Below are 27,125 nucleotides of genomic sequence, written 5' to 3' on the forward strand. Positions count from 1 at the left end.
AGCCAGAGCATCTATTACAAACCCCGTTGGGTGCCATCTTAACAAAACTTTTTCTAGACTGTATATGTACTGCTTGGAAAAATTACTTTGGGGCACTTCCCACTCTATCCCAGCACCAGTGATATGGTTACACCCCAAAAGGACCTGTTTGCAGGTACTCAGGATTGTTTATAACCGCAAATTGGACTCCTGTGTCCTTTAGTTTTTATTTTAATCAATTTATTTTTATATGTGACTTATATTAAAAACTGAACTATACTATATTTACAATTGTACTCAAAATCTGTCGGTTCCTTATCACTGCTCAGTATATACACACTGGAGAACATACTAGGCAAACCTAAGAGAAATAACAGTAAAACCTATAAGAAAATGTGCTGTCCTGTGGTGATTTGCATCTCTTTCAGATGAGACCATGGCCTTCCCGAAGGCACATTTGGGATCTAGTGAATGCAAAGGGAATCTATGCTAACTGGCTTTGCCACTCCTTATTCAAGACTCCTTCAGAATGTGACAGTGGTCTTACAAATGACTACTCATTTTCACTCACTAACAAATACATTTTCTTATTTTGCCATTCAAAAATATAAAGGGAAACTATATGATTGTACTATCTTTAATGATTGATTGTTTAAAATTTTCTAGATTTCATAAATAAAAACGCCTGGAAAAAAAGCAAAAGCTTGTTCAGTGTGAATTGTAAGTTTGTTTCACTGATTTTTAAAATAATACAAATGTGTATTTATGTGCACTGGTGTAACTTTGAGGGATTTTATATGCATATTAAATTATCATGGACAAATAAAAAATACATCGCTCACACATTACTAAAAAAGAATTTGTTCCACATTAGCATGAGCTAATGTACTTTATATTAGGATTTACGTTTCTGACGGACGACCTGTTCAGCACTGCACGTGCCTGCTCCACATGTCTAACACATTTTATGTAATGGTTTCTTATTTTTAACTATTTAACTAAATAATCTTAGACTTACAAAAAAGGTGCCAAAAAATCAGAGAGATCTCAGATGTTTTCCTTAATGTTATCGTCTTACACAAGCATTATACAATAATACAGGACTGATCCTTAAAACAGATACATGTGAGGAAACCGTAACGATTCATTATCTTACAGAGATATTCTCTCCATATGTGGTACTGCAGTGGATAAAAACGTGTTTGTGTTGTGGTTATTGTTAACGTCCTTGGTTTAAAAATGGAGAAAAAAAGAAAGTCTTTACTTTGGAACACTTAATGCAATCCAATAGACAGATAAGTAGATCGATAGATGTTTGTATCCATCCATACAAAAATATGTTGGTGGCATTAGGATTCACCAGGACTTTGGATTAATGTTTTCTTTTTACTTTGAGTCATGCTACCTTTTCTCTTCCTCTGTTACTGCCAATTGTTAGGGGTCTAGCTAGGCCATTATGCAGAGAAGTCTGATCTGATCTTCTGGAATCCTGAGAAAAACAGAGGGCAGGGGAGCAAATGTTAATGGTAGTAAGAAAGTGTTTGTGTCTCCAATATGAGGACTCTGACATAATAGGCGTGCAGTAATGTCTGTTGCATAGAAATCAACAATAGTTGCCAACGCTTGGCAGTAAATTAAGTGGTCAAAAAAGCTTGAACTTGTCGGTGTCAGCCGGGGCTGCTCAGTGCTTGACATTAGAAAAACTCTAAATGCATATCGCTGCAATACTAATTATGATAATAGCAACAACAGGATCAGTGTTGTTAGACACTGAGGAGTACGATAGATAAATATTAATTGAGGCTTATTTTTAACCCAAACAGAAATAAAAAAGATGGCGCTTGGCAATAAAACTAGTTATTACCAACATTTCTTGAGGCAAAATATACCAAGGAATTTCCTTACTCTCTCTCTTTTGTAATTCTGGCATCCTCCAGGCTCTCCCGTGTCCTTTAAAACTCCCACACCACATAACCATCTCCCACTTTTTTCTCACCTCACCTCCCTTGGGGGATCACTTTTAAATGCTATGATGTAAAGTGCTCACAATAGCAAGAGTATCTGTCTCCTTAGGGAGAAAAGGAATAGAGAAATTATGACTGCCACCTCTCCCCTTGTCCCCAACACTCTGGGGTATTCATTGCTATGCACAACATGAATCACCACTTCTAACGCAACAGGCATCGGGCAGCACACAGGTGTACTGAAGGCTCCAAGCCATGCTTGAAACACTCCACATGTGTGTTTCCCACTTTTGCTCCAGTGTAAACCTGATCTTTGCTCTAACTGAGCAGCCATACTGTTAGTACAGTGTCTATCAGGTAACCATGAAGGTCAGCCAGTTGTAGGAGGGGGTGTAGAAGATTGTAATTTGCTCGCTCCAAGAAGGTGCCAAAGGAGGGGCCCGGCCTCAAGCAGGTGCTAGAGGAAAAGCACATATCTAGGGGCACATTTAGGAACTTTTCTCAGTGAATATAGAGAAATGCTTGAACATACTGTACTTTATTTCGCTCAAACAAAAATGCCAAATTAGAAGCCTTCAAAAAACAAAGTGCAGTAGTTAAGGAGGAACTTTGATTCCTTCAAGCCCTTGTCTCCATTCCTAGTACAGTTGACTCTCAACATGGGTTTCAACTGTGCAGATCCACTTGTACGTGGATTCTTTATAGTACAGTACTGACAATGTATTTTCTCCTCCTTATGATTTCCTTAATGACATTTTCTTTTCTCTAGATTACTTTATTATAAGAATATATTATAAAATACAATTATAAATTAATATAATTATATTATATTTAATATATAATATAATATTTAATTTAATTTAAATTAATTTAAATTAATAATTTAATTTAAATTAATTTAAATTAATAATTTAATTTAAATTAATTTAATTTAATATTTAATTAATATATAATTATATTAAAGAATATATTATAAAATACACATGCAAAATATGTGTTTACCAACTATTTCTGTTATCATTAAGGCTTCTGATGAACAGTGGGCTATTAAGAGTCAAAAGTTACACTGGGGGCACCTGGGTGGCTCAGTCGGTTAAGCATCTGATTCTTGATTTCAGCTCAGTTCATGATCTCATGGTTCCATGAGATTGAGCCCTGCATTGGGCTCTGTGCTGACAGCATGAGTCCTGCTTGAGATTCTCTCTTTCCCTCTCTCTCTGCTTCTGTCCCACTCATGCTCTCTCTCTGTCTCCCTCAAAAATGAATAAATAAGCTTAAAAAAAGTTATACTTGGATTTTTGACTGCATGAGGGGTCAGGGCCCCAACCCTCGTGTTGTTTGAGGGTCAATTGTATTTGACAGTCCTATGAAATCTACAAATCTGCATTTCTGGGTCTGGTCTCTAGATGTGCTCTCTCCCACCCAGTCCTCTTACTCTTGGTATAGACAGTTTGATTTTCTCTGGACTTTAAGGGAGATGGGACTAGAGTCTTTCAAAAGGAATTTTACTAGGGGCACTTGGCTGGCTCAGTCAGAAGAGCATGCAACTCTTGATCAGGGGGTCATCTGTTTGAGCCCCACATTGGGTGTAGAGATTACTTAAGTAAATAAAAAAAACATTTAAAAAAAAGGAATTTTACTAAGAAACTGAGAAATTAAAAAAGGAAAAAAAAACATAGACTAGAATGTCCTGTATGCATGTATATACACATATGTTTAGTACTTGCTATATACTACATATATATATATATATATATATATATATATATATATATGTGTGTGTGTGTGTGTGTGTGTGTGTGTGTGTGTGTGTGTGTATACACTGTGTGGGAAGTAGGATGCTAAAAATGTTATTATTAAAAATTAACATTATTTTTGGCTGGAGGAGACAGGAAATTATAAAGTAAACCAATCACTGGGGTTTTGTTTGTTGGTTTTGTTTTAGACAGAGAGAGAGAGAAAGAGCTAGTGTGTGTGGGAGAAGGGGAGAGGGAGAGGGAGAGAATCCTGAGCATGCTCCATGCTTAGTGTGAGACCAACACAGGGCTTGTTCTCAGGGCCTGAGTCCTAATCAAGAGTAGGTGGCTCAGCTGACAGAGCCCCTCAAACACCCCCGAGTCACTGTTTTGAATGAAAAGACAGTGAAGGAGTGACATGAGTGTTATTTCAGACAGTGTAGTCAGTGAGGCCTCTCTGGGACCTGACACGAGGCTGAGACCTGCGTGAGGCCAGGGTGCAAAACACATGTGGATAGAAGATAAAGAACAACCTAAGGCTTAGTCCTGTGGGGCAAGTCATACCATCATACCCACATTACATAGGCGAGCTAGACGGAGGGAAGCAAAGTGACTTCTCTGAGATTCCGCAGCCAGGAAGTGGCATAACCAACCACACGTTGCATCCGCTGCTCTATTAGATTATTTCGTCAGCTGATTTTGGGAAAATCCAAAATCCTCTCTAAGCCCCACCGTTTCCATTGTTGTCATTTTCTACTCTCTTCTCCACCCCCCTCCCCCCCAGGAGACAGGTAATTCTTTTAAATTTTTCTTTATTTTATTTAAAAAATTTTTTTTTTACATTTATTTATTTTTGAGAAACAGAGTGAGACAAAGTGTGAGCAGGGGAGGGGCAGAGAGAGAAGGAGACACAGAATCTGAAGCAGGCTCCAGGCTCTGAGCAAGAGGTCAGCACAGAGCCTGATGTGGGGCTCGAACCCATGAACTGTGAGATCATGACCTGAGCGGAAGTCGGACACTCAGCCGACTGAGCCACCCAGGCATCCCGACAGGTAATTCTTTTAAACCTCCCTCACCCGGCAGAAAGAAAACTCAGTGCAAGCACTCAGTGCTGACCTTTCTCAGAGTGGGCTGCTACTTCATTGACTCAGCTGCTCTCCCTCCCCCTACCGAGCCCTTAAGGGGAGGGAGTATAGCATTTACCTTTGCAAACCTGGCAACCAGTATGGCCCCTGGCATAAAAAGCAATGTAGAAATGAAGCAAGTAAGACATATTTGAGGGTGGGATTGAGGAAAGAAGGAAACCCAGGAAGGTAAGGAGAAAGATTTTTAGTTCATGATGCAGTTCAGTTTAGACAATGAGAATAAGAGACTGCAGAGACAAATAAAGGTGGCGTCACACAATTTCTAGACTTGTTACTAGCATTGTCTTATCTTTGCTTCTTTCCTCTTTCTCTCTTTGAAAGCCAAATGCATTTTCAACATCTTAAGTGATTCAAGGAAGAAACTCCAATCTAAGTCCATCAGTAGAGGGGGCAGTGGGAAAGGGAAAGGTACAGGAAGACTGTCCTGGTCCCCTGAAATGACACCACAAGGGTGGCACTGACTATGGAGGTAGGGTTAATGCAAATTACTATACCTACTTCCCAGAGAGCAGTTGGGCCCAGAGCAGGTGTTACTTGGGTCCTAAGTTTCAAAGGCAGCAGTGAATGTGTAAATCAAGGAGATCTTGTGTCCGATTACCTGGCTTTGCATTTCTCTTCATCGGTTGAGAGATGAGATCCCTGTTCCCATCTCCACCTCTTTTGACTGGGGAGGTTCAAGGTGGTGCACTGATCTCTTAGGCATTGTGAGGAGTAAATAAGTGAATATACACAAAGCACTGAGACTGGTGCCTAACAAGGACACAATGCACGTTAGCTGCAAATTTCCTACTTCCTAAATTAGTAAATAAAAAATGATGGTGAGAAAATGTATATTGGGGCAAACACAGGTAATGTGGAGAGGAGGAGCGTCGTTATGTTTATTATCATCATCCATCACAGTCACTGGTAGTGAAGAGGCTATGATTCTTTCTGGAAGTTGTAGGTAGACTTGTTCATGTCCCCTCCCCCTTCATTTGCTTCCTACAGATTTCAGACACATTGATGCCTGAAACTTTTTGCATTGTCCTCTACTATATGCTAAATTATTAATTTGTCAGGCTCCATTTTTCCCCTATTGTTTTCATTCATCATAAATCATGATGGTTATGTTTATTGTGCATAGAAGTGTGCCCTCATAATCCCGGATCGCTTGATGTCTTAAACACTGGGTCAACAACAACAACAACAAAGGCTTCCGACTCCCATTTTTCCCTTTTCCAAAATAACGGACAGAGGTGGAACCTAAACAATGAATGTTTTTGACCATTTAATTAACCCAGATCCCGAGGTTATTCGCGTGTCCCTACTAGAATTTCAAAGTTACCACGCAAGGATTTTTCCTGGGAGCTGTAACTACTCAGTTAAAAACATAGGTTCTGGAGGAACGGTTCAGAAAAAAGGCAGTTAATTGCAAAAGAAAACAAACAACCCCCCCCCCACCCCCCCCCACCCCCGCCCAACAAGCAAACAAACCAAACCCCACAACTCCCTTTAATGCCTGAAAGAATGACCTGCGCACAGTTTCCACGTGTAGGGGGAATGTTTTAAAAATGCAAAGAGCTCTCCCTTTCCTGCTAACCTAGCACCGAGGGCCCAGGAGGGCAGCGGTAGGTTAGAAACGGGGTTTCTGTGCCAAGTTCTGAAGAAAGCCTCTTCTGTGACAAATGGCCCCGAGGCTTGCTGTCTGCTTCTCCCGCGTGCTCCAGCTATTTGCGTAGTAACACCAGGTACAACTAATGTGCCCATGAAATTTGACATTGGGCCCCGGTGAAACCTGGTCCTCGCAGACCTCCTCCGCGCTAGTCTTATTAGGTGAGCCAGAGCGAGCGGTGCTCCTTGGGATTCGTGGAGAGTTAGTCCGGGATTTTAACTCTCCGGGACGAGGTCTTCTTCCCAAGCCCTTCTCAAACAATTTAATTTTCTCTGAAAAGAAATCGTCTCCATCCCGGAAATAGTCTCCATTTCTAGAAAAAGCCACTCATTGTCTTCTTTCTCTCCTGGTCCTCTCTCCTCCCTGGCGACAATTGCAAAGAGCCTTTAATGGGAAAAGCTACGCCGCGTCTCCTCGCGGAGCCCGGGTTCACCCCGGCGCTCCGAGCCCGCGCTGCCCTCCGCCGCCGCTTCGCCTCTAACCACACCAACTCGCTCCAACTTTCCGCTCCCGGGCTGCAGCAGGGGCGCCCTCTGGGCCACCGACTGCGGCGAGCAGGAGCGACCCTGGCCCCGGGACCCCAGAGCTGCGCGCCCAGCTTCGGGCCGAGCAGACGCGCCCGCTACCCCCGGCCTCCCGAGCTCGCAGCACCGCGGTCTCCAAGCTCCGCCCGGCGCTGCGCCGCGCCCGCCCTTGGCTGCAAGCCTCTGGGACCCGCGTCTCCGGACACCAAGCCCTCTCAACTCCCACCCTCTCCACCCCTGGGGCAGCTCAGTAAAACCCAGTCCCCTCCTTTGCGCACGCCTCCGACCGCCCTCCCACCCCCTAGCACGAGCCCCGGAGAGAAAGCGCTGCCCGGGTCTCCCCATTACACCGGCCGCCGAGGGTCTCCACCACCACCAGCCGCCCTAATTCACGCTCATTCATATTCATCCTCGTTCTCATTCTCTGTCTTCCTCTGCCTCTCTCTCCAAAGACTCCTAACAAGACAGGCCGGGCCTCCTCGGTGGCACTCCCTTTCATTCATCGCCTCCCACCACACGCACACACAGGCACACACACACACACACACACACACACACACACACACACCCCAACCCAGACAGCCCACTCCACTTTTCAGACGCCCACCTCCTCCATACTCCCCTCCCCTAAACAGACTTCCACCCACTCACCATCTGTAGCCTCCCTTCCGCCCCCCGCCCCGCCCGCCCGGCTCCCCCTCCCCAAGAAGCAGACCTGCACTGTGGGAGGCAGGGACCCCGCCAGACGCTCGGGTCGAGCGCGCCGGACTGACCTCTGCCCACCCGGGAAACTAACAAAGGCGGTGCGCTCGCTCGGACCCCGACAGCCGCGAGCGGCGGCCGCGCGGCGGGGCGAGCCTGGGCCGGGCCGGGCGAGAGCCGGGCGGGGGCCGCTCCGGAGCGGGGAGCAGCGGCGCCGGAGGACGCGGATCGCTCCCCGCGCGCGCCGCTCGGACGCCGCCGGCACCATGGGCTGCTGCACCGGGCGCTGCTCGCTCATCTGCCTCTGCGCGCTGCAGCTGGTGAGTGCCCCGCGCGCCCCAGTCCCGGGGTCCGCGCCTGCCCTGGGACTGGCCTCCACGGCCCCCGCCGCGGACCTGCACCTCCCCGCCGGGCGCGTGAGTGCCAGCCGGGGGCTCCCGCCGGCCCCCGCCTCCCCGCAGCCCCGACCCGCACTGCCCTCCGGCCCCGGGCGCTCAGCGGGAGGGCGCGGTCTCCCTCTTGGCCCCGAGCTCTGGGGGTCACCGCGCACCCATCGGACGTCGCGCCGAGGTCCCGGGGCCGCTGCCGAGGCGCTGGAGAGTGAGCGATTTCCCCGCCCCTCTGTCGGACCACTGGCTTTTAGCACAGTCTGCTTTCCTGCTGAAGTTTCCCCGGGGCTTGTGGGCTCTTTCTTCTCGGGATGATTTTTGTTCACATTGTTTAATTAGAAGGCGCGTAAGAGTGCTCAGGTTCTGAGGACACAGAAACGGCTTTAACTCCTAGCTCAGACTGGGGTGATTCTTACCTTCCGCAGTTTGAAAGGTGGTGGTGGAGGAGTCTCGGATCTCCAGGAAGGAGGTCTGGCTGTGTGGTTTTAAACAGAGTATTCCAGCCCCCGCGCTTCCAATTTCCCTTTAGATTTTGTTGAAGTGTTGCACGTTCAGACAGCGACACACTGACAGTTGTCGTCAGGGAGGGAACGAGTGAAAGGCTCCTTTGGCACAGTGGCTTGCCAGGGGAGTGCATGTACTGGGGGGCGAGAGATCCAGAGTGAAGAGGAAAAAGGCTTTCATTTCAGCGTGTGTGTGTGTGTGTGTGTGTGTGTGTGTGTGTGTGTGTGTGTTGGGAGGCTGCTTTTCTTAACATATGTCTATTAGGGACACAGACGGCCCTGTGGTCTCTCTTCCACAGTCACTTGAGGTCAAGGCTACAGACCCATTGTGTCAGACTTTTGTATGTGAGAGATTAATAGACATCTCCTTCTCTTACACTTAAATTCTGTAGATGCTCTGCCAAGCCTTCTTCAAAGTGTTTGTTTTTGAAAGTTACGTACATTAACTAGCATGTTTTTCCTAGCAAGGGGAAAAGCCTTCCAGTGAACTTTACTGAGTAATGTCAGCCCTTCCAAGATTCATTAACTGAGAGATGAAATAATGCTCTTTCTTTAATAGTCCTTGTTCCTGCAAATGTATTGAAAGGTCTCACTCTTGCCTCAGTGTTCCACTCTCCCATTAAAACCTCCCTCTAGATGTGCTCTTCCTTGTTTACATAATACACGCATAGTTTATGTATTTATAGAGTTGCAGTCAGTGACGACTTTTCTTTAAGTCCATGGGATAGTCCCTTCTGTCCTGTTAATAAGTAGGACAGGACATAGTACATAGTTTCTTGAAAAAATAATTTTAAAATTCATTTGGACGTGAATGTTTCCTTTCACTAAAGAAAGGTCGTAGGATAATTTACAGTTTGGTTATTAGAAATGAACATGGCTTATAAATAGGAAAAACCGAATAAATATTTAGTCAACTCTTGAATATGCAAGATTGTAGTCAGGCACCCTGGATCGTATAATAGCATAATTCTTTCTGTTGTACATGGAAATTGCGTGTAGGAGTTTTTGATGCAGTGGATTTATCAATACAGTTGTGATTTCCTTAGTTGATATTATAGTATTTGTGATGAAAATATGTTTGGTGTTTCATCTATCAGCCTGGAATGCCTCCACTTTCCACATATACCTCCTCAATTGATACAAAATGCAACGTACTCTTCAAACTTACCTCAAAATTCTGTCTTCTCTATGAAGGCTTTCCTGGTGCTCCAGGTAAAATCAATCACTTCTCTTGTTTGAATTGCGTAGCACTTTGCCTTTTCCTCTGTTGGATCACATTTCATCGTCTTAAATTATTTTATTTACATATATCTCTCATCTCTAGACTGTAAGCTACCTGAAGATAAAGATGAAACATTATTCATCTTTTCAAACCTTGCAAGTGCTTAAGAGAGCTCATATCAGGAGCTGAAAGGTTATTGGCTGAATGTTTGACTCTTAAATTATCTTTTGAGAAAGGCACCCATTTCACTAGTTTGCAGATAAGAAAGGTGATACTCACACAGTTAAACAACTTTTCCAAATCAATAGTTTTTACATGGTAGAGACGGGGAGAGTAAACTTTTAATAATTGGATCTCAGACAAAACAAAGCATGTATGTATTATATTACATATATTATTACATAATGATATTGTATATAATACATTGTATATATTTAAAGGATGTGTAGTGCTCACTGGACAAATAATAGTGACGATGATGTAATGTTCTTTATTGTAAAATTTATATAGCCCATTAATTCTGGCAACAAAAAGAATCTTTTTGTTGAATTTGGTATACTCTTGGTTATATAGATCTGATATGAATGCTGGTTAATGTTTTTATTTACTTTGAGGAGTAATAGGAAAGTGACACAAGGAAGCCAGTATTGGAATTTTAATCCTTCTGGGACCTGATGTTGGTTCACAGCCTCAGGGAACCTCCCTGGGTGAAATTCGAAATGGCTCTCATAGCAAACTGAGGGCTGAGGGGGGTGGGAGGGAGGGGAGGGTGGGTGGTGGGTACTGAGGAGGACACCTGTTGGGATGAGCACTGGGTGTTGTATGGAAACCAATTTGACAATAAATTTCATATATTTAAAAAAAATTAAAATAGACTTGTATATACAGGTTGTTATATATGAACCTCACGGCAACCAAAAATCTAGATTAGATACACAATCTATATAGAGAAAATAATTCAAACATAACACTAAAATTAATTAAAAAACCAACCAACCAACAAACAAAATGGCTCTCATACAGGGAAGGCAAGGAGAGACCAAAGAAAGAGGCAGGCCACTCCGGATTGGTAGGTGGCAGATTCCTAAGCAAGGTGACTTATGTACGAAGCGGCTACAAGATGAGTAGATCTCCACCCCTGCTTACCAGAATCTTAAAAGTTTAAATGGGGCCTTAACTGGGTTCATCCATGTGTACCATCGCGAAGGTCTCAACAACACATTACTTTCTCAAGACTGTGTCCTTGAAGTGACTCCCACAGTGGGCAAGATGTATATTCCAAGGATGGGAGAAGTAAGGAGCCTTGGATAGCCCTGGCCCAGCGTAAGGGGCAGCTGGCAGTCATGTCCTCTCAGTGACCTCCTCCTCCAGCAGATGCTTTGCTGAATTGGGTAATCATTTTCACATGCTGGGAAACTTCAGTTTTTTTGTGTGCTATTGACAGGATAATGACAGCACATTTTAGGTTTAATATGTATTATTAGAAAACCTTCTCCATGGCTTTCCTAAACATAGACAATCAACAGAACAGAGTTACACCCTGATTTGTTTAGCATTTGCCAATTTCTTTGGTGTAAATATTCCCACCTTGGCCAGTTTGAAATACCATTACATAGTATTGCTAGCATACAGCTAGAATAGGCATAAATAACCTCAAAAGCAGGTGAAAGTAAAATACAGTAAAATAAGAAAGGATGTGTTTTTAATGTTTATTACCTCTATTTTAATATTATTTATTTAAATTAAGTTTATATTATTTAATTGTTAATAATGGCTCCATTTAACAACAGGGTCACAAAATCCTAAAAATATAACTGACTCTCTGAGCCATTATAAGCCTTGTCCAGCATACCAGCGGGTAAAACCGGTAAAAACCAGGGAAAAAGATCTAGTGTTCTTTCCACTGAAACCAGCTGTCATTTTTTCTCTTTCATGTTTTTTTTTTCTGCTCCCACCAACTGTTGGAAGTTGGAGGTTATGAAGCAGTAAATAAGAGTGGGTGTTGAGAGGGGAATGGCATTTGGAGAACACATTTGTTGAAAAGAATCTACATGCTAATGACTAGGAGTAACTGTGCAGGTCATTAAAAGATGGCCCATTAGCTCTTTCTAAAAGTTAAAGAAACAGGGAAGGTTTTTATTATCTCACTCACATTTCCTCCAAGCCCAGCTCCAGAGTGAAACATCAGACTGGGAATAAGAAGAATTGGAGAGAACTCACTTACAGGCTAGTGTATTTGGGTGAGCTTTGGTTTGCAAAATCTCAGTCCTTCTTTCTGCTTTCTTCATTCTGCTGCTCTGCCCATCTCCCGTCATTACTTTGTCTCCATAGTTCTACCCCTAAGCAAATTTGTGCACTATGCCCCAGATTTTACATTCATGTTCTAAATTCTGCTGAACGAATTTAAAGGGAAATTGAGAAGCATGAATGCATGTCCATAGAAAACTATGCAAAGTAAATCTTTTCTGAAAAAGCAATTCGCCACTGCGTAACAGATTCATCGAGTCACCCAAGAACATTTAAATTCATTTTTTTGTTGTTGTTGTTAAGAATACTTTTCATTTTGCTTGGCTTAGAATAATGTGTATTCTATTATCACGTATGTGTAATCTAGAAATAAAAAAGAAACAATTATATGCTTTTAGTAAATTACTTAAAGTTGCTACATTTAAAGAAGTCTTAATTGCATTTTTGAAAGCCAAAAATTGGCTCCACATATCACTTCAGAGCCATCTTCTTATAGTGGCCCCAGTGAAGTGTTGAACTTCATGGTTGTCAGAGAGCTTTACACTTTTTTTTTATATATATCAAAAAGGTGACTCAAAGACACATTCAACAGGATTTCTGTCCCTGGTTGTTGGATTACCAGAGATTTATTGACTTGCATCACTTTATGGAAAGGCGACAGCCATAATGCCTATTAGGCCTAATAATCAGTGGAACAAAATTCAACTTTCCCTTTACATATCTGTAGTAACAGAAACCTTTAGAAGAGTTATAGAAACCACACAGCTTTCAACACACAGATAGGCTGTATGTTTTCATTTTAGAGGACATCCTCTCAAATTAAAGAAAACTCGTTTTTGTTTTTTTTAATTTCTCACAGGAAAAACCATGTTAACTTTCTCTCCATCCCACATTCAAACTATCTTGTCACCACCGGTGACTCTGTAAGGCTGAACTAAAATGTGTTGAGAGGTGTCTGAATGATGATGGTGTGGTTGTGGTAACATGTTCTAAACTAAGTTTTATGAACCGTAGCGCTCAGCTGGTCTACATATTTGGCAGTGGATACAGAGATACATTTATTTTACTGTGTAGATACAATGACACTTTTGCTTTAACATGTTTTTCGTTTTAATAGCCCTTTTCTCCTGTGAAGTATCATTGTTAGTCATTCAGTTTCCATTCTTTTTCTATATTGACAAGCACTGGTTTATCTTGCGAAACCTAGGAAAATTGAGGGAAATTAAAATTATGGCTAATAATGAGACTTTAGTTATAACATGATTGTTGAAATCCTTACAACATTCTGCATTAGTGATTTTTTTAAACACATCCAGATCCATTTATAGCTTTCTGGTTATTTAAGTATACATTCAGAGTATTGAATTTGCTGGGGAAATATTGTATTCTTATGGTTTTGTCACAGGTTGCATTGTGCCCCCCCACCCCCCAAATTCTTATGTTGACGTCTTCATCTCTGGTAATTTAGAATCTGATCGTATTTGGAAAAAGGGTCATTGCAGATGTACTTAGTTACGTGAGGCCATATTAGTATAGGGTGGACCCCTAATCCATATGACGGGTGTCCTTATATAAAGGGGAAACTTGGACACAGGTATGCACACAGGAAGCATGCCATATGACGAAGAAGGTAGAGATCAGGGTGATGCTTCTACAAGCCAAAGTTTGCCAGTGAACCACCAGAAGCTAGGACAGAGGCATGGAACAGATTCTCTCTTATAGGCTTCAGAAGGAGAGAACTCTGCCAAAACCTTCATATTAGTCTAACCTCTAGACATCTGGCCTCCGGAACCATGAGACCGTATAATTTCTGTGGTATTGTGTCATGGCAGCCCTCACAAATGAACACTGGTGTTTGTTTTTTATTTTCTTAGGACACGAATCACATGTTTCTTTGAGTTTATCTCTTTGTGTATGTGCTAATTCTTTTACTGGATTTGAAGTCCACAAAGGGCAAAGACTCTGATCGACTCACAGAATCTTCCACTATACCCTACAAAGGGTAAGCACTCAGTAAATATTTGGAGAATAAAATGATGCATAAATGAATAGCTAAACTTCATTGAATTTTTTAATGTGCCAGACATTGTTCTAGGTACTCTACCTATGTCTACGAAATCATATAGATTCAGAAATTAAGGCAAAAAGAGTTTGAGTAACATGCCCAGAACCATAGAGCTGGTAAATGATGGAGCCAGGGTTCAGATTTGGAGTCTGCACTCTCTTTAGTGCTTCTTGCAATTGAAATGATCAACAAAGTTCAACCAATGTTCAGAGTCCCTAAGCACTGAGTGTACCAGTGTGAATTATGTCGAAGGGCTGAAGGGCTGTCAACAAATATGTAAACAAAGATTATCTAATCACAAATGTTGTCAAGTGTCACTAAGATGAACAATGTCCTTCGTAGATGGGGTGGTCTGGATGACTTCCCAGAATTTGGAAGTGGAGTCTGAAAGAATGACCAGGAGTTAGTCATGCAAAGACAAGGGAACCATTCTCAGTGGAGGAAACCAAATGAGCATAGTGTCTAGTTTGAGAAGAGCAGGGTATGTCCCCAGTTGTGACAGAAGTCTGGTGTGGCTAGGGTGCGGTATGAGAGCGTGCATGCAGTGAGATGACATTGGACACACGCCGTGACACCTGATTTCCTTTAGGGAGCAATGTGGATCCACTGAGCCAGGCTATCATGTGAGTTACGTTTGGAAATACCCTCACCGCTGAGTGGAGAACAGATCAGAGGGAAACGAGAGGAAATGGGAGGCGGGATGCTCTTCTGTTATTCTGAGCAAGAGATAATGCAAGTCAGACACGTGTCAGACGAGAACAGATGGGGGAGAGTATAGACTTGAGACACGATGGAGGAGGTAGAAAGCCTAGGACTCGCTGTGGGGATTACCTCCCCATCTTGCACAACAATATAACAGAATACATTTTACTAAAAATGTGAGAACTGGGTGTTGTGGGGGATGGAGGTGGAGGAGGTGTGTTTGTCTGGGGACATAAGGGTTCTGGGTTGGACACTTTGAGATTCTGATACCTAAGGCCAACTAACCATCAGGTCTATGAGCCTGGAACTCAGACGGTAAGACTAGACTGAATACTCAGATTTGAGACTCGTAAGCAAGATTGGTATTTAAAACCCCAGAGGAGAGAGTGTAAGGTTAGATGAGGGTAGTATCAGAAACAGGACTCAACGTTGTAAAACTGAGAAAATGGAAATGAGCCAAGTGTGCCAAAATGGAAATATTTGTATAAACCTGCTATTTTATTCTTCATAAAATGTGAAGTGCTCTTGATTTTTTTAGACATTTTCTCCAGTTATGATCAAATCACTTTAATTCTGGTCACTTTCGTGTGGATTTTTGTTTTGCCTAGTATTTTGTTTTGTTTGTTTTGTTTTGTTTTCCCCTAAGAGAATAGTCCTTATCATAATATTTTGAGAAATAAATTGCTTTCTATCCCTAGAACTTCATTAGTGCTTTCTATTTAAAAAAAATGAACTTCTTTGTTCATATTTTTCACCATCCTGTCACGAATTTTACAATGTACATTTTGGGCGTCTAGGAAAGATTTGAATAATTATCTATCTATATACATATATATGTGTATATAAGGAAGAATTTCAAACACTTTCTTTTTTTTAAGTTTATTTATTTTGAGAGAGAGAGAGTGAGAATGCGAGTAGGGAAGCAGAAGAGAGAGAGAGAGAAGCAGAGAGAGAATCCCAGGCAGGCTCCGCGCTGCCAACACAGAGCCTGATGCAGGGCTCAAACTCACAAACCCATGAGATCATGACCTGAGCTGAAATCAAGAGTCAGACGCTGAACCAACTGAGCCACCAAGGCACCCTCATATACTTTCAACATAAGAAATATTTTTCAAGTTTTTATTCAAACTCTAGTTAGTTAACGTATAGCGTAATACTGGTTTCAGGAGTGGAATCTGGTGATTCATCACTTATATACAACACCCAGTGCTCATCACAAGTACCCTCCTTAATGCCCATCACCCATTTAGCCCACTCTCTGCCCACCTCTCCTCTCCTCTAGCAACCCTCAGTTTTTTTTTTTTCTATAGTTAAGAGTCTCTTATGGTTTGCTTCCCTTCTTTTTTTCCCCTTCCCTATGTTCATCTCTTTGGTTTGTTAAATTCCACATGAGTGAAATCATACGGTATCTGTCTTTCTCTGACTTATTTCACTTAGCATAATGCACTCTAGCTGCATCCATGCTGTTGCAAATGGCAAGATTTCACTCTTTTTGATGGCTGAGTAATATCCCATTGTGTATATGTATGTGTGTGCGCGCGCGCACACACACACACACACACACACACACACACACACCACATCTTTATCCATTTATCAGTTGATGGACATACGGGCTCTTTCCATAATTTGGCTCTTGTTCATAAGAAATTTTGACTTCATATTGCTTAAGATTTTGGTGTTAGAGACAAAAATGCACATCAACATAAACTTTACATGGTTTCCTTGCAAGAGTTTGCATGAGTGGGCAGAAGAAGCAATAGATCTATATGTGTGTATTTTGACTGTTTTCCTTAAAAGCATTTTTTTAAATCAGGGGAGGTATATCTTGCTTAAAATAGCAGGATTTCAAGTACTTACTAGCAATTACTTATTAAAGAGAAAAGCAAAAATCAGAACAGAAAACACAAAATCTGAGGGCTTTTAAAATAAGATGACAAACAGTAGACGAGTGTATCTCCCCTTTCTCCCAAGGCCCCAGTGTTCAAATGACACAATAATTGTGCTAGGAAGAAAAAGATGGGGCAAACAGATGACCAGCAAAATTGCAGAGTCCAGTAAGATATGAAGCAGAGTGTATTTGAGAGAACAGAGCCTTAATCTAAGGCCGTGTGCTTTGTGCACTGCATAGAGGTGTTCTTGTAAGAGCTGAAATGTGACATTATTCTGCTTATCGCAAGGGGCACCCTGGAGTGGGGCTGGAGCATTGGGCACCTTTGAGGTTTGCGTCTTCAGGGTTAGCTGCCTCATGCCATTGTGGAGAAGATATGGAATAGGAGAATAAATACATTAATTGTTTTGAAAGGAAAGTTGACCGATGTATAAGTTAGGATTTATAGTAGTTTAGACAACAATGAGGAGATTAAAAAGAAAACCGCAAATGATTATGTCTTTAAAGTTTATTTTGAGAGAGAGAGAGAGGGAGAGAGAGACCGAGCACACACATGGGAGGGGCAGAGAGAGAGGGACAGAAAGAGAATCCCAAGCAGGTTCTGCCCTGTCAGCGCAGAGCCCAGTGTGGGGCTCAGACTCACAAACCATGAGATCATGACCTGAGCTGAAACCAAGAGTTGGATGCTAAACCGACTGAGCCAACCAGGTGCCCCACAAATGACTATTTTTAATTGCTTATTTTGATTTTCTTGTAATACTTTTTATGTTACACTCGAAAGTAATTTTGACACCATAAGGTGAGATTTTCAAACCTAATTTTGAAGGTGTTCTCTATGTCAATTTTAGGGAAACTGTGTGGCAAATACTTGATAAGGTGAGTGGACCTTCTTTCATAGGTACTCAAATATTCATGCTTTTAATCCCCATGAACACTAACTGGTATTAATGTGTGTGAATCTTCATGCATTTACCACAGAGTATAACGTTAGACTAAAAGATAGCACTTTAGCGATGATTAGTATTCAAAACACCGGTTAATGGTAGTACAAGCAAATGCCACATGGCACAAACTAATTTACATTTTTAATTTGGTACGTTTTGCAAAGATACCAACATAAAATGGGACACAGGCCCTAAATCCCTTTAATAGAACCTTTTGATCTTCTGGTGTTGGTAGAGAATTGGAGAACAGATAGTTTAAGATGGACATAGACAGTTCTTGTGAAAGCATTTCATCTTACTCGATGCCATAAGGTGAGAAAGATGAAGCCTTTGAACTGCTGCATTGCTGTTGTGTTTCGTGCTGGTTAGAGAATCCCCAGTTCCTTGATTTGGAGGAAGAGCATCTTGTCTATTGGGAACAGGAGATAAGGGGGAAGGCCAGTGGGCAGCAGGGGGTACTGACAGAGGTTCTCAGGATCAGAATTAGATGGCCTGTTGTTAAGGGAAGCAGGGCAAGATCGTGGCAGTATTAATGATTTTGTTCTTTTTTTTCCAGTTTTTTTTTTCTTTTCTGCATCGAGGGCCGCTCTTTAGAATGGTTTTCCTGATTAATTGTACTCCTGAATTATAAAGTAGAATTAAACGTTTCAGTTTCTTCTCTCCACTCCCTTCACGGATACTTGCATTATGATTGCTTTCCTACAGACACCCAGTTCCTTTATTAACAAGAAGTATTGCATAGGATTTTAGCTATCAGATTCTCGTAAGAGATACGAGCTCAATGGATGTGATGATAAGTCGTAAATATATTTCTGACGGTTTCTCTCTATTCCAGTAATTAGAGACGTGGCTGTACTTTGCTATTGATTAATATGTAGTATAATAAGTGCTTGCATGTGGCAAGCCCCAGGCGATAGAGGTTGATTGGTTAAATTGGTTAATTAAATTGGTACAAAGAAGAATGTTCTATACGCGGGTTATGTTTCCTGTACTGATAACTAGCTGTAACTGATCATAATTAAGAAAATGGGAAACCTAAAATTCTCATTAATGGCAGTTCTTTATCAATTTGTATTTCAAATACAAATTCTTGGTGAGGGAGGTCTTTCAAATGATAGTTTATAAAAGGTAACCTATTTTAGAGTTGAGGGGTCCTCAAGAAATTATCTAGAACTGTCTTTAGCACCATGGCAGGACTATGCATGACTCTTCAATACTGACGACTGTCCTGGTGATTCTCAAATATCTCTGAGAATGGAAACTTTTACTGTTAGCAAAGTCGTCCTTATGTGTAAATCGAATTTCTTGGGGCACCTGGGTGGGTCAGTCGGTTAAGTGTCTGGCTCTTGATTTTGCTCAGGTCATGTGACCTCTAGACTGTCATGATCTCGTGGTCCTGAGATTGAGCCCCAAGTCAGGCTCCAGGCTGGATGTGGAGGCTGCTGAAGATTCTCTCTCCGCCTCTGCCCCTCCACCGTGTGTGCACATGTGCACCCCCGCACCCCCCAAAATAGATAGAATTTCTCTTGCTTCAATTTCTAGCTTCTCTTCTACACATTTGCCTTTTATCTGGATGAGGAATAGCAGATACAGGCAGTGACGTTCTGGAGCTGGCTTGTTCTAGCTGGGGAGAGTTCACTGGTATGTTTCTAGAAATTCTGCAAGCCGGTGGTTAAACCCAGCCTTTATTAAAAATTAATTGCATAAACTTTAAATTAAATTAAATTAAAAATGCAACGCTTCCTGATTCTGCATTGTACTGTTAAGCTGTGCTGTCCATTGTTACTGTAAGGTAGAGATTCCATATAACAGGATGCTATTGAGCATCTCTTTCAAGCTCTGCATCCAGTGAGATCATACTGGTAGCTAAAAATCTATCATGGTGGAAGTATTTACATCATGAAGATACACAAAACCCACAAATCAGGCCCTCCTGCCACCCCTCAGAGCCAGTTATTAAACATTTACCAGCATGCTACTGGGTAGGGGCTTTCCTCAGAAGAAAGCCAGTTTTCTTGCACAAGGAGGGACTGATTTATAAGCCCTTGATGTAACTAATTAATGCATGAATAGAAAGTATATTTCCTAACCTAAATGTTTTATTTATTGCTTTGAGTGCATCTGTAAGATTGTTTACACGTGATGGAGTTTTTATTTTCAAAAGTTACAATATTAACTCCTTTTATATAACAGCTTTCAGATCTCCCTAAGCACTATAGTTGATAACTGATTTGTAACTAAATGATCCAAAATTGGTAATGGTTCCTAAATTTCATTTCAGGTAACCGACTGTACTCTAGGATCTTTCAGTATGAGGGAAAGTCATTTCTGCCTAATGTCGTTAATTGATTCCCCTGAGTGATGGCACTCCAATGCCCCAGCCTGGCCACCTGGCCATGTTATCGGTTCTAATTTGCTCTATCCACAGAGATGTCAACTAATCAATGGCAAAAAGTTCAGAATATCTTCTTGAACCACACCAGGTTCTTCCAGGCTTGGGATGGGCTTCAGTTTTCTGTTTTCCGCACATTGAAATCCTAAGTAGTCATACTTGAAGGAGGCTTGTTGGAAGGTGATTTATTTGAGCACGTACTAAAAACATGTATTTTAAAATTTTTGTTATTTTTCTTACTAAATGTTATTTTTTAAAAAGAAATCATTGTTACAATATGGAACAAAGTCCTTTTGTGCCTCAGTTTCCTTGTTTCATTCTTATAACCTCTCCATAAGGCAGCTAGTTAATATATTCCCATTTCCAGATGAGAAAACCGAAACATGGAGAAATGAAGGAGTATATGAAGCGGTATGGTACGATATGGCTTAAACCGTGAGAAATGCAGAAACATGGATAACAAAATTTTGTGTATTACCTTATGACTGGATTAAAAGAGTGGTTTCTCTGGGCTCAGGCTAAACCTGTTGGAAAGAGTATTTATTTAAGCAAGTATTTTCTTTCCATACGATGTCGTTTTTCAAATGTTACCCAGGTGACTTAAGTAATAAGTAGAGACACTGTAACTATTTGAAATAGCTTTTATTTCTCTTCTGCTTCTGTTAATACAAGGCGGCTTCCTCAAGACTGATACCTATATTTGGAGTCCCTCAGGAGACACTCCGATTTATCCTAAAACAAAAGAATAAAATGCAAGTGTTCTGCAGACCAGATAGTCTGCAATTTTTGCATGCTCTATTTTCTTCAACAGATAAACCACTTCCAAAATGCTTTTTACTACTGAGAACAAACTGAGGGTTGATGGGGGGTGGGAGGGAGGGCAGGGTGGGTGATGGGTATTGAGGAGGGCACCTTTTGGGATGAGCACTGGGTGTTGTATGGAAACCAATTTGACAGTAAATTTCATATATTAAAAAATAAAAATAAAAATAAAAATAAAATAAAATGCTTTTTACTGTTCAGTTGTAACTTACTAATACCATCGTGACATCTACTCACAAATATCCTTTCTCTCCATGAGACTTTAAGGCATTTTTTTTCTTTCTCTGATGGGAAATCTTTTTTTGGCCTTGGAGTGTATGACTGTCAAAGATCTGAACGTTACAGCCACACCATTCATTGACTGAGCATCTTAAATGCAGGGCCAATTAGAGGAATCATTAGATGAAGCCACTGAACAATTAGGAAGCCTGCAAAGATCCCCTAACAGCCTTTTCATCTGAACAGAGAGCTGTGGTTGGTAATACAGATGGAGTCGTCCTCAGGGATCTGTCCTCCACACACATGGTTCTGTTGAAGCGTTTCACAAGTAGGAGACTTAACATTCTGTAACATTTCACAGACTACATCATGCAGAGGAGCATTGGTCATCTATTATTAATATGTTTGTTTGACTAGTCCTGAAGTATCTTTACACATACTTTTTAACTTCTTCACCACTGATTATATTTTTTGTTAGAGGGCAGAGGTTTGGGGGAGTCTGATTTAAGATGTAAGTAGTGGCTTGATTTTCTTTTAAGATAACTCAAAATACAGGATACCAATTTTCTTCATACATATTTTTCCTTATTGATGACAAACCTGTTCGGTAGTTGAAAAAACATGCATGGAGTCTAATTCAAGATCATATTTTTGTCTTATGATATGGAAGAAATAATATTATTTCATACCCAAACCGAAGAGAGAATTATTTGTGAACATATTTTCAGACATTTGAACTTTATATGTCTTATAATTTTGCTCATTATAAAATCTGATTTGATTTTGAAGGGTTGATTAATTGCCATCCTACTCCTTGAGGAAAGGTTTAAAACGCCCTTAGCAGAATGGTAGTTAAAGCCCTTTTTATAAAAAGAAATACGCTTCTTTGGTCAATATGTATTGTGCATTATATTTAATTAAGAGGTAATCTGAATTTAGATTTGGGTCAAGCAACAACTGCAGTGCCGATGTGCTTTCCATGACTCAAAGCAAAAGGAAAAGCAGTAGAGAACCCTTATCCCACAGGCATCAGAATTGCGTAATGGATGGTGAGCTGCTCTCTAGCCAGGACTCTCTCCAAGGCGCTCTGAGACACTGGAGGTTGACCTCCTAGGAGGCGGATCACAACTAGGTGGTAGGATTAGCGCTGTAAGAGCACCATTTAATGTGCTATAACTTAACCCAAGATAGCAGCGAGTCAGATGACATTAGAAATAGGTTGTTCAGATTGAACTAAATGCGAGTAAAAAAGATAGTGCAGGAAATCATGGCAAATTTTATAAACTTCATCTATGTAAGTGTAAGGAATAAAATCATTGCACATTGCTGGGAGTTTCTGATCATCAGACTTCTATTACGTTCATGTATAGGGGAAATGGTGCTTTTGGTGGGATTAAGGAACATATTGGTGTATAAACTCCATTATATGCAATGATAACAATATGCAAGAAAGTTCTGAAGATAAAGATCTTAACAGTAATAAAGTACAGGCAAAAGATGAGTGAGCATCGCATGTTGGAATGCACAAATATAAACATGATATGTAGCAATCCACTCTTGTCGGCATTTATCAGATATATTTAAACAAAATAATGTGATAGTTTTATGTTCCTCATAGTGAAGTACTTTGAGAAATGTGTAGTCAAATGTAAAGGGAATGCTAATTTGAAAACAGTTCAGAAGGAAAAATGAAGGAATTCAGATTATTTAGCCTAACGGTGGATTATTAGTATAACAGGGAGCTGTCACGGAACTTTGAAAGGAAAATATGAACCCCCAGCGCCCCGTTTTCTTCATCCCTGGAATCATTGTCCCACTGTGTGTATTCTGACCCATCCTAGTTACTGAGCCAATGTTGACAGCGTTAGAATAGTACATATGTCATCTTTAGCTGTTCAGTCTGTGGCCAATAAGACTTTAAATCATATACCTGAACATCTTTTTTTCCTTAGAAGCAGAAAGAATAAGACAACACTATAGCAAGATGATTTATCAGTCAAACCTTTCCCAAGGTGTCCCACTTTGCTCCTTACCCACTTGGTTCCTCAGCTTTCTTGGTGGTTCCTAAGTCTGACAACCGATTCTACCCTGTATTGTTGGCTTGGGCCTGTCTATATAATAAGATGCAATCGATGTTAACTTAGCACCGTATTTAGTTACATCTTTTTCTTGTGCTTCCTGCATCAGTCTCTTACCACTGTGAAAGATGCAGACTCTGAGGTTTATATACCAATTGTCATTACAAACCACCCTCACTCTGCAAATCCCAGCTGCAGCTTGATCTGTTCAGCTGTCCATTGTGATGATAAAATTACAATGTAACCGCGCCTGTGCCACCGCTTCTGTGACCACCGTCTGCTTGTGTCACACCATGAGTTCTCTCCTCAGTTGTATTTTTGTAAATGTGACACTCTTATGGAGACACTCAGAGGCCACCTGGAACAGTGTTTTATGATCAGGCTTTTCCACCCATATGGCTGAGAAAGGAGCCATGTGACATTTTCCAACATGGCCACTTCCATGACAAAAGAGAAAAAGTGTTATCAGAAACTCGTACATTATGGCAGCACATGGTGGATAAAACAGGTGCATGAAAGGTACTATTACAGAAAATGAGTTTGATGTTAATTTAGGTATGTAAGTAATCAGTTCTTAACTGTCTACTTCTTGAATCATTGTTTAAAATTACAACCTGGACTTTGAGAGTAGATGCATGTTTCTTTCTACTACTCCACTTGCTTTTCCATATCTATCTATCTATCTATCTATCTATCTATCATCTATCTATCATCTATCTATCATCAATCTACATCTATGTCCAAAGGCAGGAGAAGATGGATATCAAATGCAAAGAGACCACATTCTCTCTTCTGCCCATTTGTTTTATTTGGCCCTCAATAGAGTTGATAATGCCCACAGGCATTTGGGAGGTGATTTACTTTATTGATTGAAATGCTTACTGATTGAAATGCTAATCTTTTCCCAAAAAGACTATCCTCACAGGCACATTTAGAAATAATGTGGGTTTTCCCCCCAGTTTTGTTGAGAAATAATTGATATACATCATTACATAAATTTAAGGTATACAGCATGATGGTTTGATTTACATGTATTATGAAATGATTATCACTATAGGTTCAGCTAACATCCATCTCATCATATAGATACAATAAAAAGAAAAAAAAAACAGAAGAAAAAAATTCTCCTTATGATTAGAACTCTTAGGATATACTCTTGCAACAACATGGATGGAACTAGAATGTATTATGCTAAGTGAAATAAGTCAGTCGGAGAAAGACAAATATCATATGATTTCACTCATATGTGGATTTTAAGAAACAAAACTGATGAACATAGGGGAAGGGGAGGAAAAATAAGATAAAAACAGAGAGGGGGCAAACCATAAGAGACTCTTAAATACAGAGAACCAACTGAGGGTTGTTGGTTGGGTGTTGTGTGGGGGATGGGCTAAATGGGTGAGGGGCATTAAGGAGAACGTTTGTTGGGATGAGCACTGGGTGTTGTATATAAGTGATGAACCACTAAATTCTACTCCTGAAAGCATTATGATGCTATATGTTAATTAACTTGGATTTAAAGAAAATTAAAATATATATGTATGATCTACTCTCTTAACTTTTTCTATGTCACATAACAGGGTTAAGCTGAAGCCATCATGTTGTAACTTGCATATCTAGTACTTATAACTGGAAATGTGCGCCTTTTGGCCCACTTCCTCCAATCCCCCCTCCTGCCACCCCCCACCTCCAGTAACCACATGTCTGATTTCTTTTTCTGTGACTTCTTTCTTTTTCAAGGGTTCCACATGTAAGTGAGATCATACAGTGTTATATGTCTGACTTTTCTTACTTAGCCTAATGCCTTCAAGGTCCATCCATATTATTGCAAATGGTAGAACTTCCTCATTTTTTATGAAATAACATTCCATATTATTATATATAATACTATATATATGATACTGTATATACTATAATACAGTATATACTATAGCATATATATATCTCACAACTTCGTTATCCGTTCATCCATCAATGAACATTCAGGTTGTTTCCATGTCTTGGTTATTGTGTACATGCTGCTGTGAACGTGGGGGTGCAGGTATCTTTTCCATTTAGGGTTTTTATTTTTCATTTCCTTTGCATATATTCCCCAAAACGGAATAGCTGGATCACATGATAGTTTTATTATTAACTTTTTGAGGATCTTCCATACCGTTTTCTATAGTGGCTGTACCAATTTACAACCCTCCAACAGTGCACAAGGGTTCCCTTTTCTCCACATCATGCCAGCATTTGTTATCACTTTATTTATTTGTCAATTTTTAATGTTAATTTATTCTTGACACAGAGACACACACACACACACACACACACACACACACACACACACACACACACAGAGTGTGAGTGGGGGAGGGACAAAGAGAGAGGAGACACAGAATCCAAAGCAGGCTGTAGGTTCTGAGCTGGCAGCACAGAGCCCAACATAGGGCTCGAACTCATGAACCGTGAGATCATGACCTGAGCTGAAGTGGGTTGCTTAACTGACTGAGCCACCCAGGCGCCCCAGTTATCTCTTTTATTTTTGATGATGACTATTCTAACAGGCATGAGATGATATCTCATTGCAATTTTAACTTGTATTATCCTAATGACCAGTCATGTTGAGCATCTTTTCGTGTACTGTTAGCCTTTCCTATATCTTCTTTGGAGAAATGTGTATTCAATTCCTTTGTCCATTTCTAATTTGATTATTAGTTTTTTGTGTTTTGTTTTGTTTTTTTTTGCTATTGAGTTGTTTGAGTTCTTTATATATTTTGGATATTAATCCCTTATCAGATACATGGCTTGCAAATATATTTTTCACATTCTATTGGTTGTCTTTTCACTTTGCTAACGATTTTTCTTTTTCTTTTTTTTCTTTTTTTTTTGACGTATAGAAGCTTTTTAGTTTGATGAGTCCCATTTGTTTAGTTTTTCTTTTGTTGCTTGTGCTTTAGGTGTCATATCCCCAAAATCATTACCAAGACTCATATCAAAGAACTTTATATCTATGCTTTCTTCTAGGATTTACATGGCTTCAGGTCTTACATGTAGGTCTTTAATCTATTTCCAGTTAATTTTTGTGAGTGGTATAAGATAGGGTCTAGTTTCACATTTTACACGTGAATATCCAATTATTGAAGAGACTCTCTTTTCTCCATTGACTATTCTTGGCTTCCTTGTCAAATTTAGTTGACCATACGTGCTTGGGTTTATTTCTGTGCCCTTGATTCTGTTCCATTTATCTGATTGCTTTCATGCCAGTACCATACTATTTTGATGACTATAGCTTTATAGTATAGCATGAAATCAGGAAGTGTGATGATATATATTATATATATTCACTGAATTTATTCTTAAGTATTTTATTATTTTATTGTTTTTGATGCTATTGTAAATGGGATTGATTTCTTTCTTTTTCAGACAATTTATTGTTAGTATATTAAAATGTTACTGATTTTTATGTTAATTTTGTATCCTGCAAAAGGTTTGGTTGAACCTTTATGATTTTCTACATATAACATCATATCAACTGCAAACAGAGATCATTTTACTACTCCCATTTGAATTCTGATACCTTTCATTTCTTTTTCTTGCCTGATTGCTCTAGCTAGGACTTCCAGTACTGTGTTGAATAGGAGTGGTAAGAATGGGCAGCCTTTTTTGTTCCTGATTTGAGAGGAAAGCTTTCAGTTTTGTATAGTTGAGTATGTTAGTAGTGGACTTGTCATATATGGGCTTTATTATGTTAAGATATATTACTTCTTTGACTAATTTGTTAAGAGTTTTTTAACATAAATGAATGTTGAATTTTGTCAAATGCTTTTTCTGCATTTATTGAAATGATCATTGGATTCTTTTCCTTCATTACATTACTGTGATTTATCATATTGATTAATTTATATGTTTTGAAATATCCTTGCATCTCAGGGATAAATCCTATTTGATCATGGTGAATAATCCTT

General features: G+C 40.4%; 1 protein-coding gene across 1 annotated transcript in view; it reads left to right on the forward strand.

Annotated features, from left to right (window-relative positions):
- Nucleotides 1-7,306: 7,306 nt before the first annotated feature.
- Nucleotides 7,307-27,125, forward strand: part of NKAIN3 (sodium/potassium transporting ATPase interacting 3) — a 606,086-nt gene continuing 586,267 nt past the window's right edge. Inside the window, exon 1 of the mRNA XM_019421258.2 lies at nt 7,307-8,021. Coding sequence (XP_019276803.2) covers nt 7,968-8,021 — 54 coding nt within the window. The 5' untranslated portion in view covers nt 7,307-7,967. The remainder of the gene's footprint in view (nt 8,022-27,125) is intronic.

The sequence above is a fragment of the Panthera pardus genome, unplaced genomic scaffold (genome assembly GCF_024362965.1).
Source record: "Panthera pardus isolate Hobbes unplaced genomic scaffold, ASM2436296v1 HiC_scaffold_7, whole genome shotgun sequence".
In the NCBI taxonomy this organism is placed as follows: Eukaryota; Metazoa; Chordata; class Mammalia; order Carnivora; family Felidae; genus Panthera; species Panthera pardus.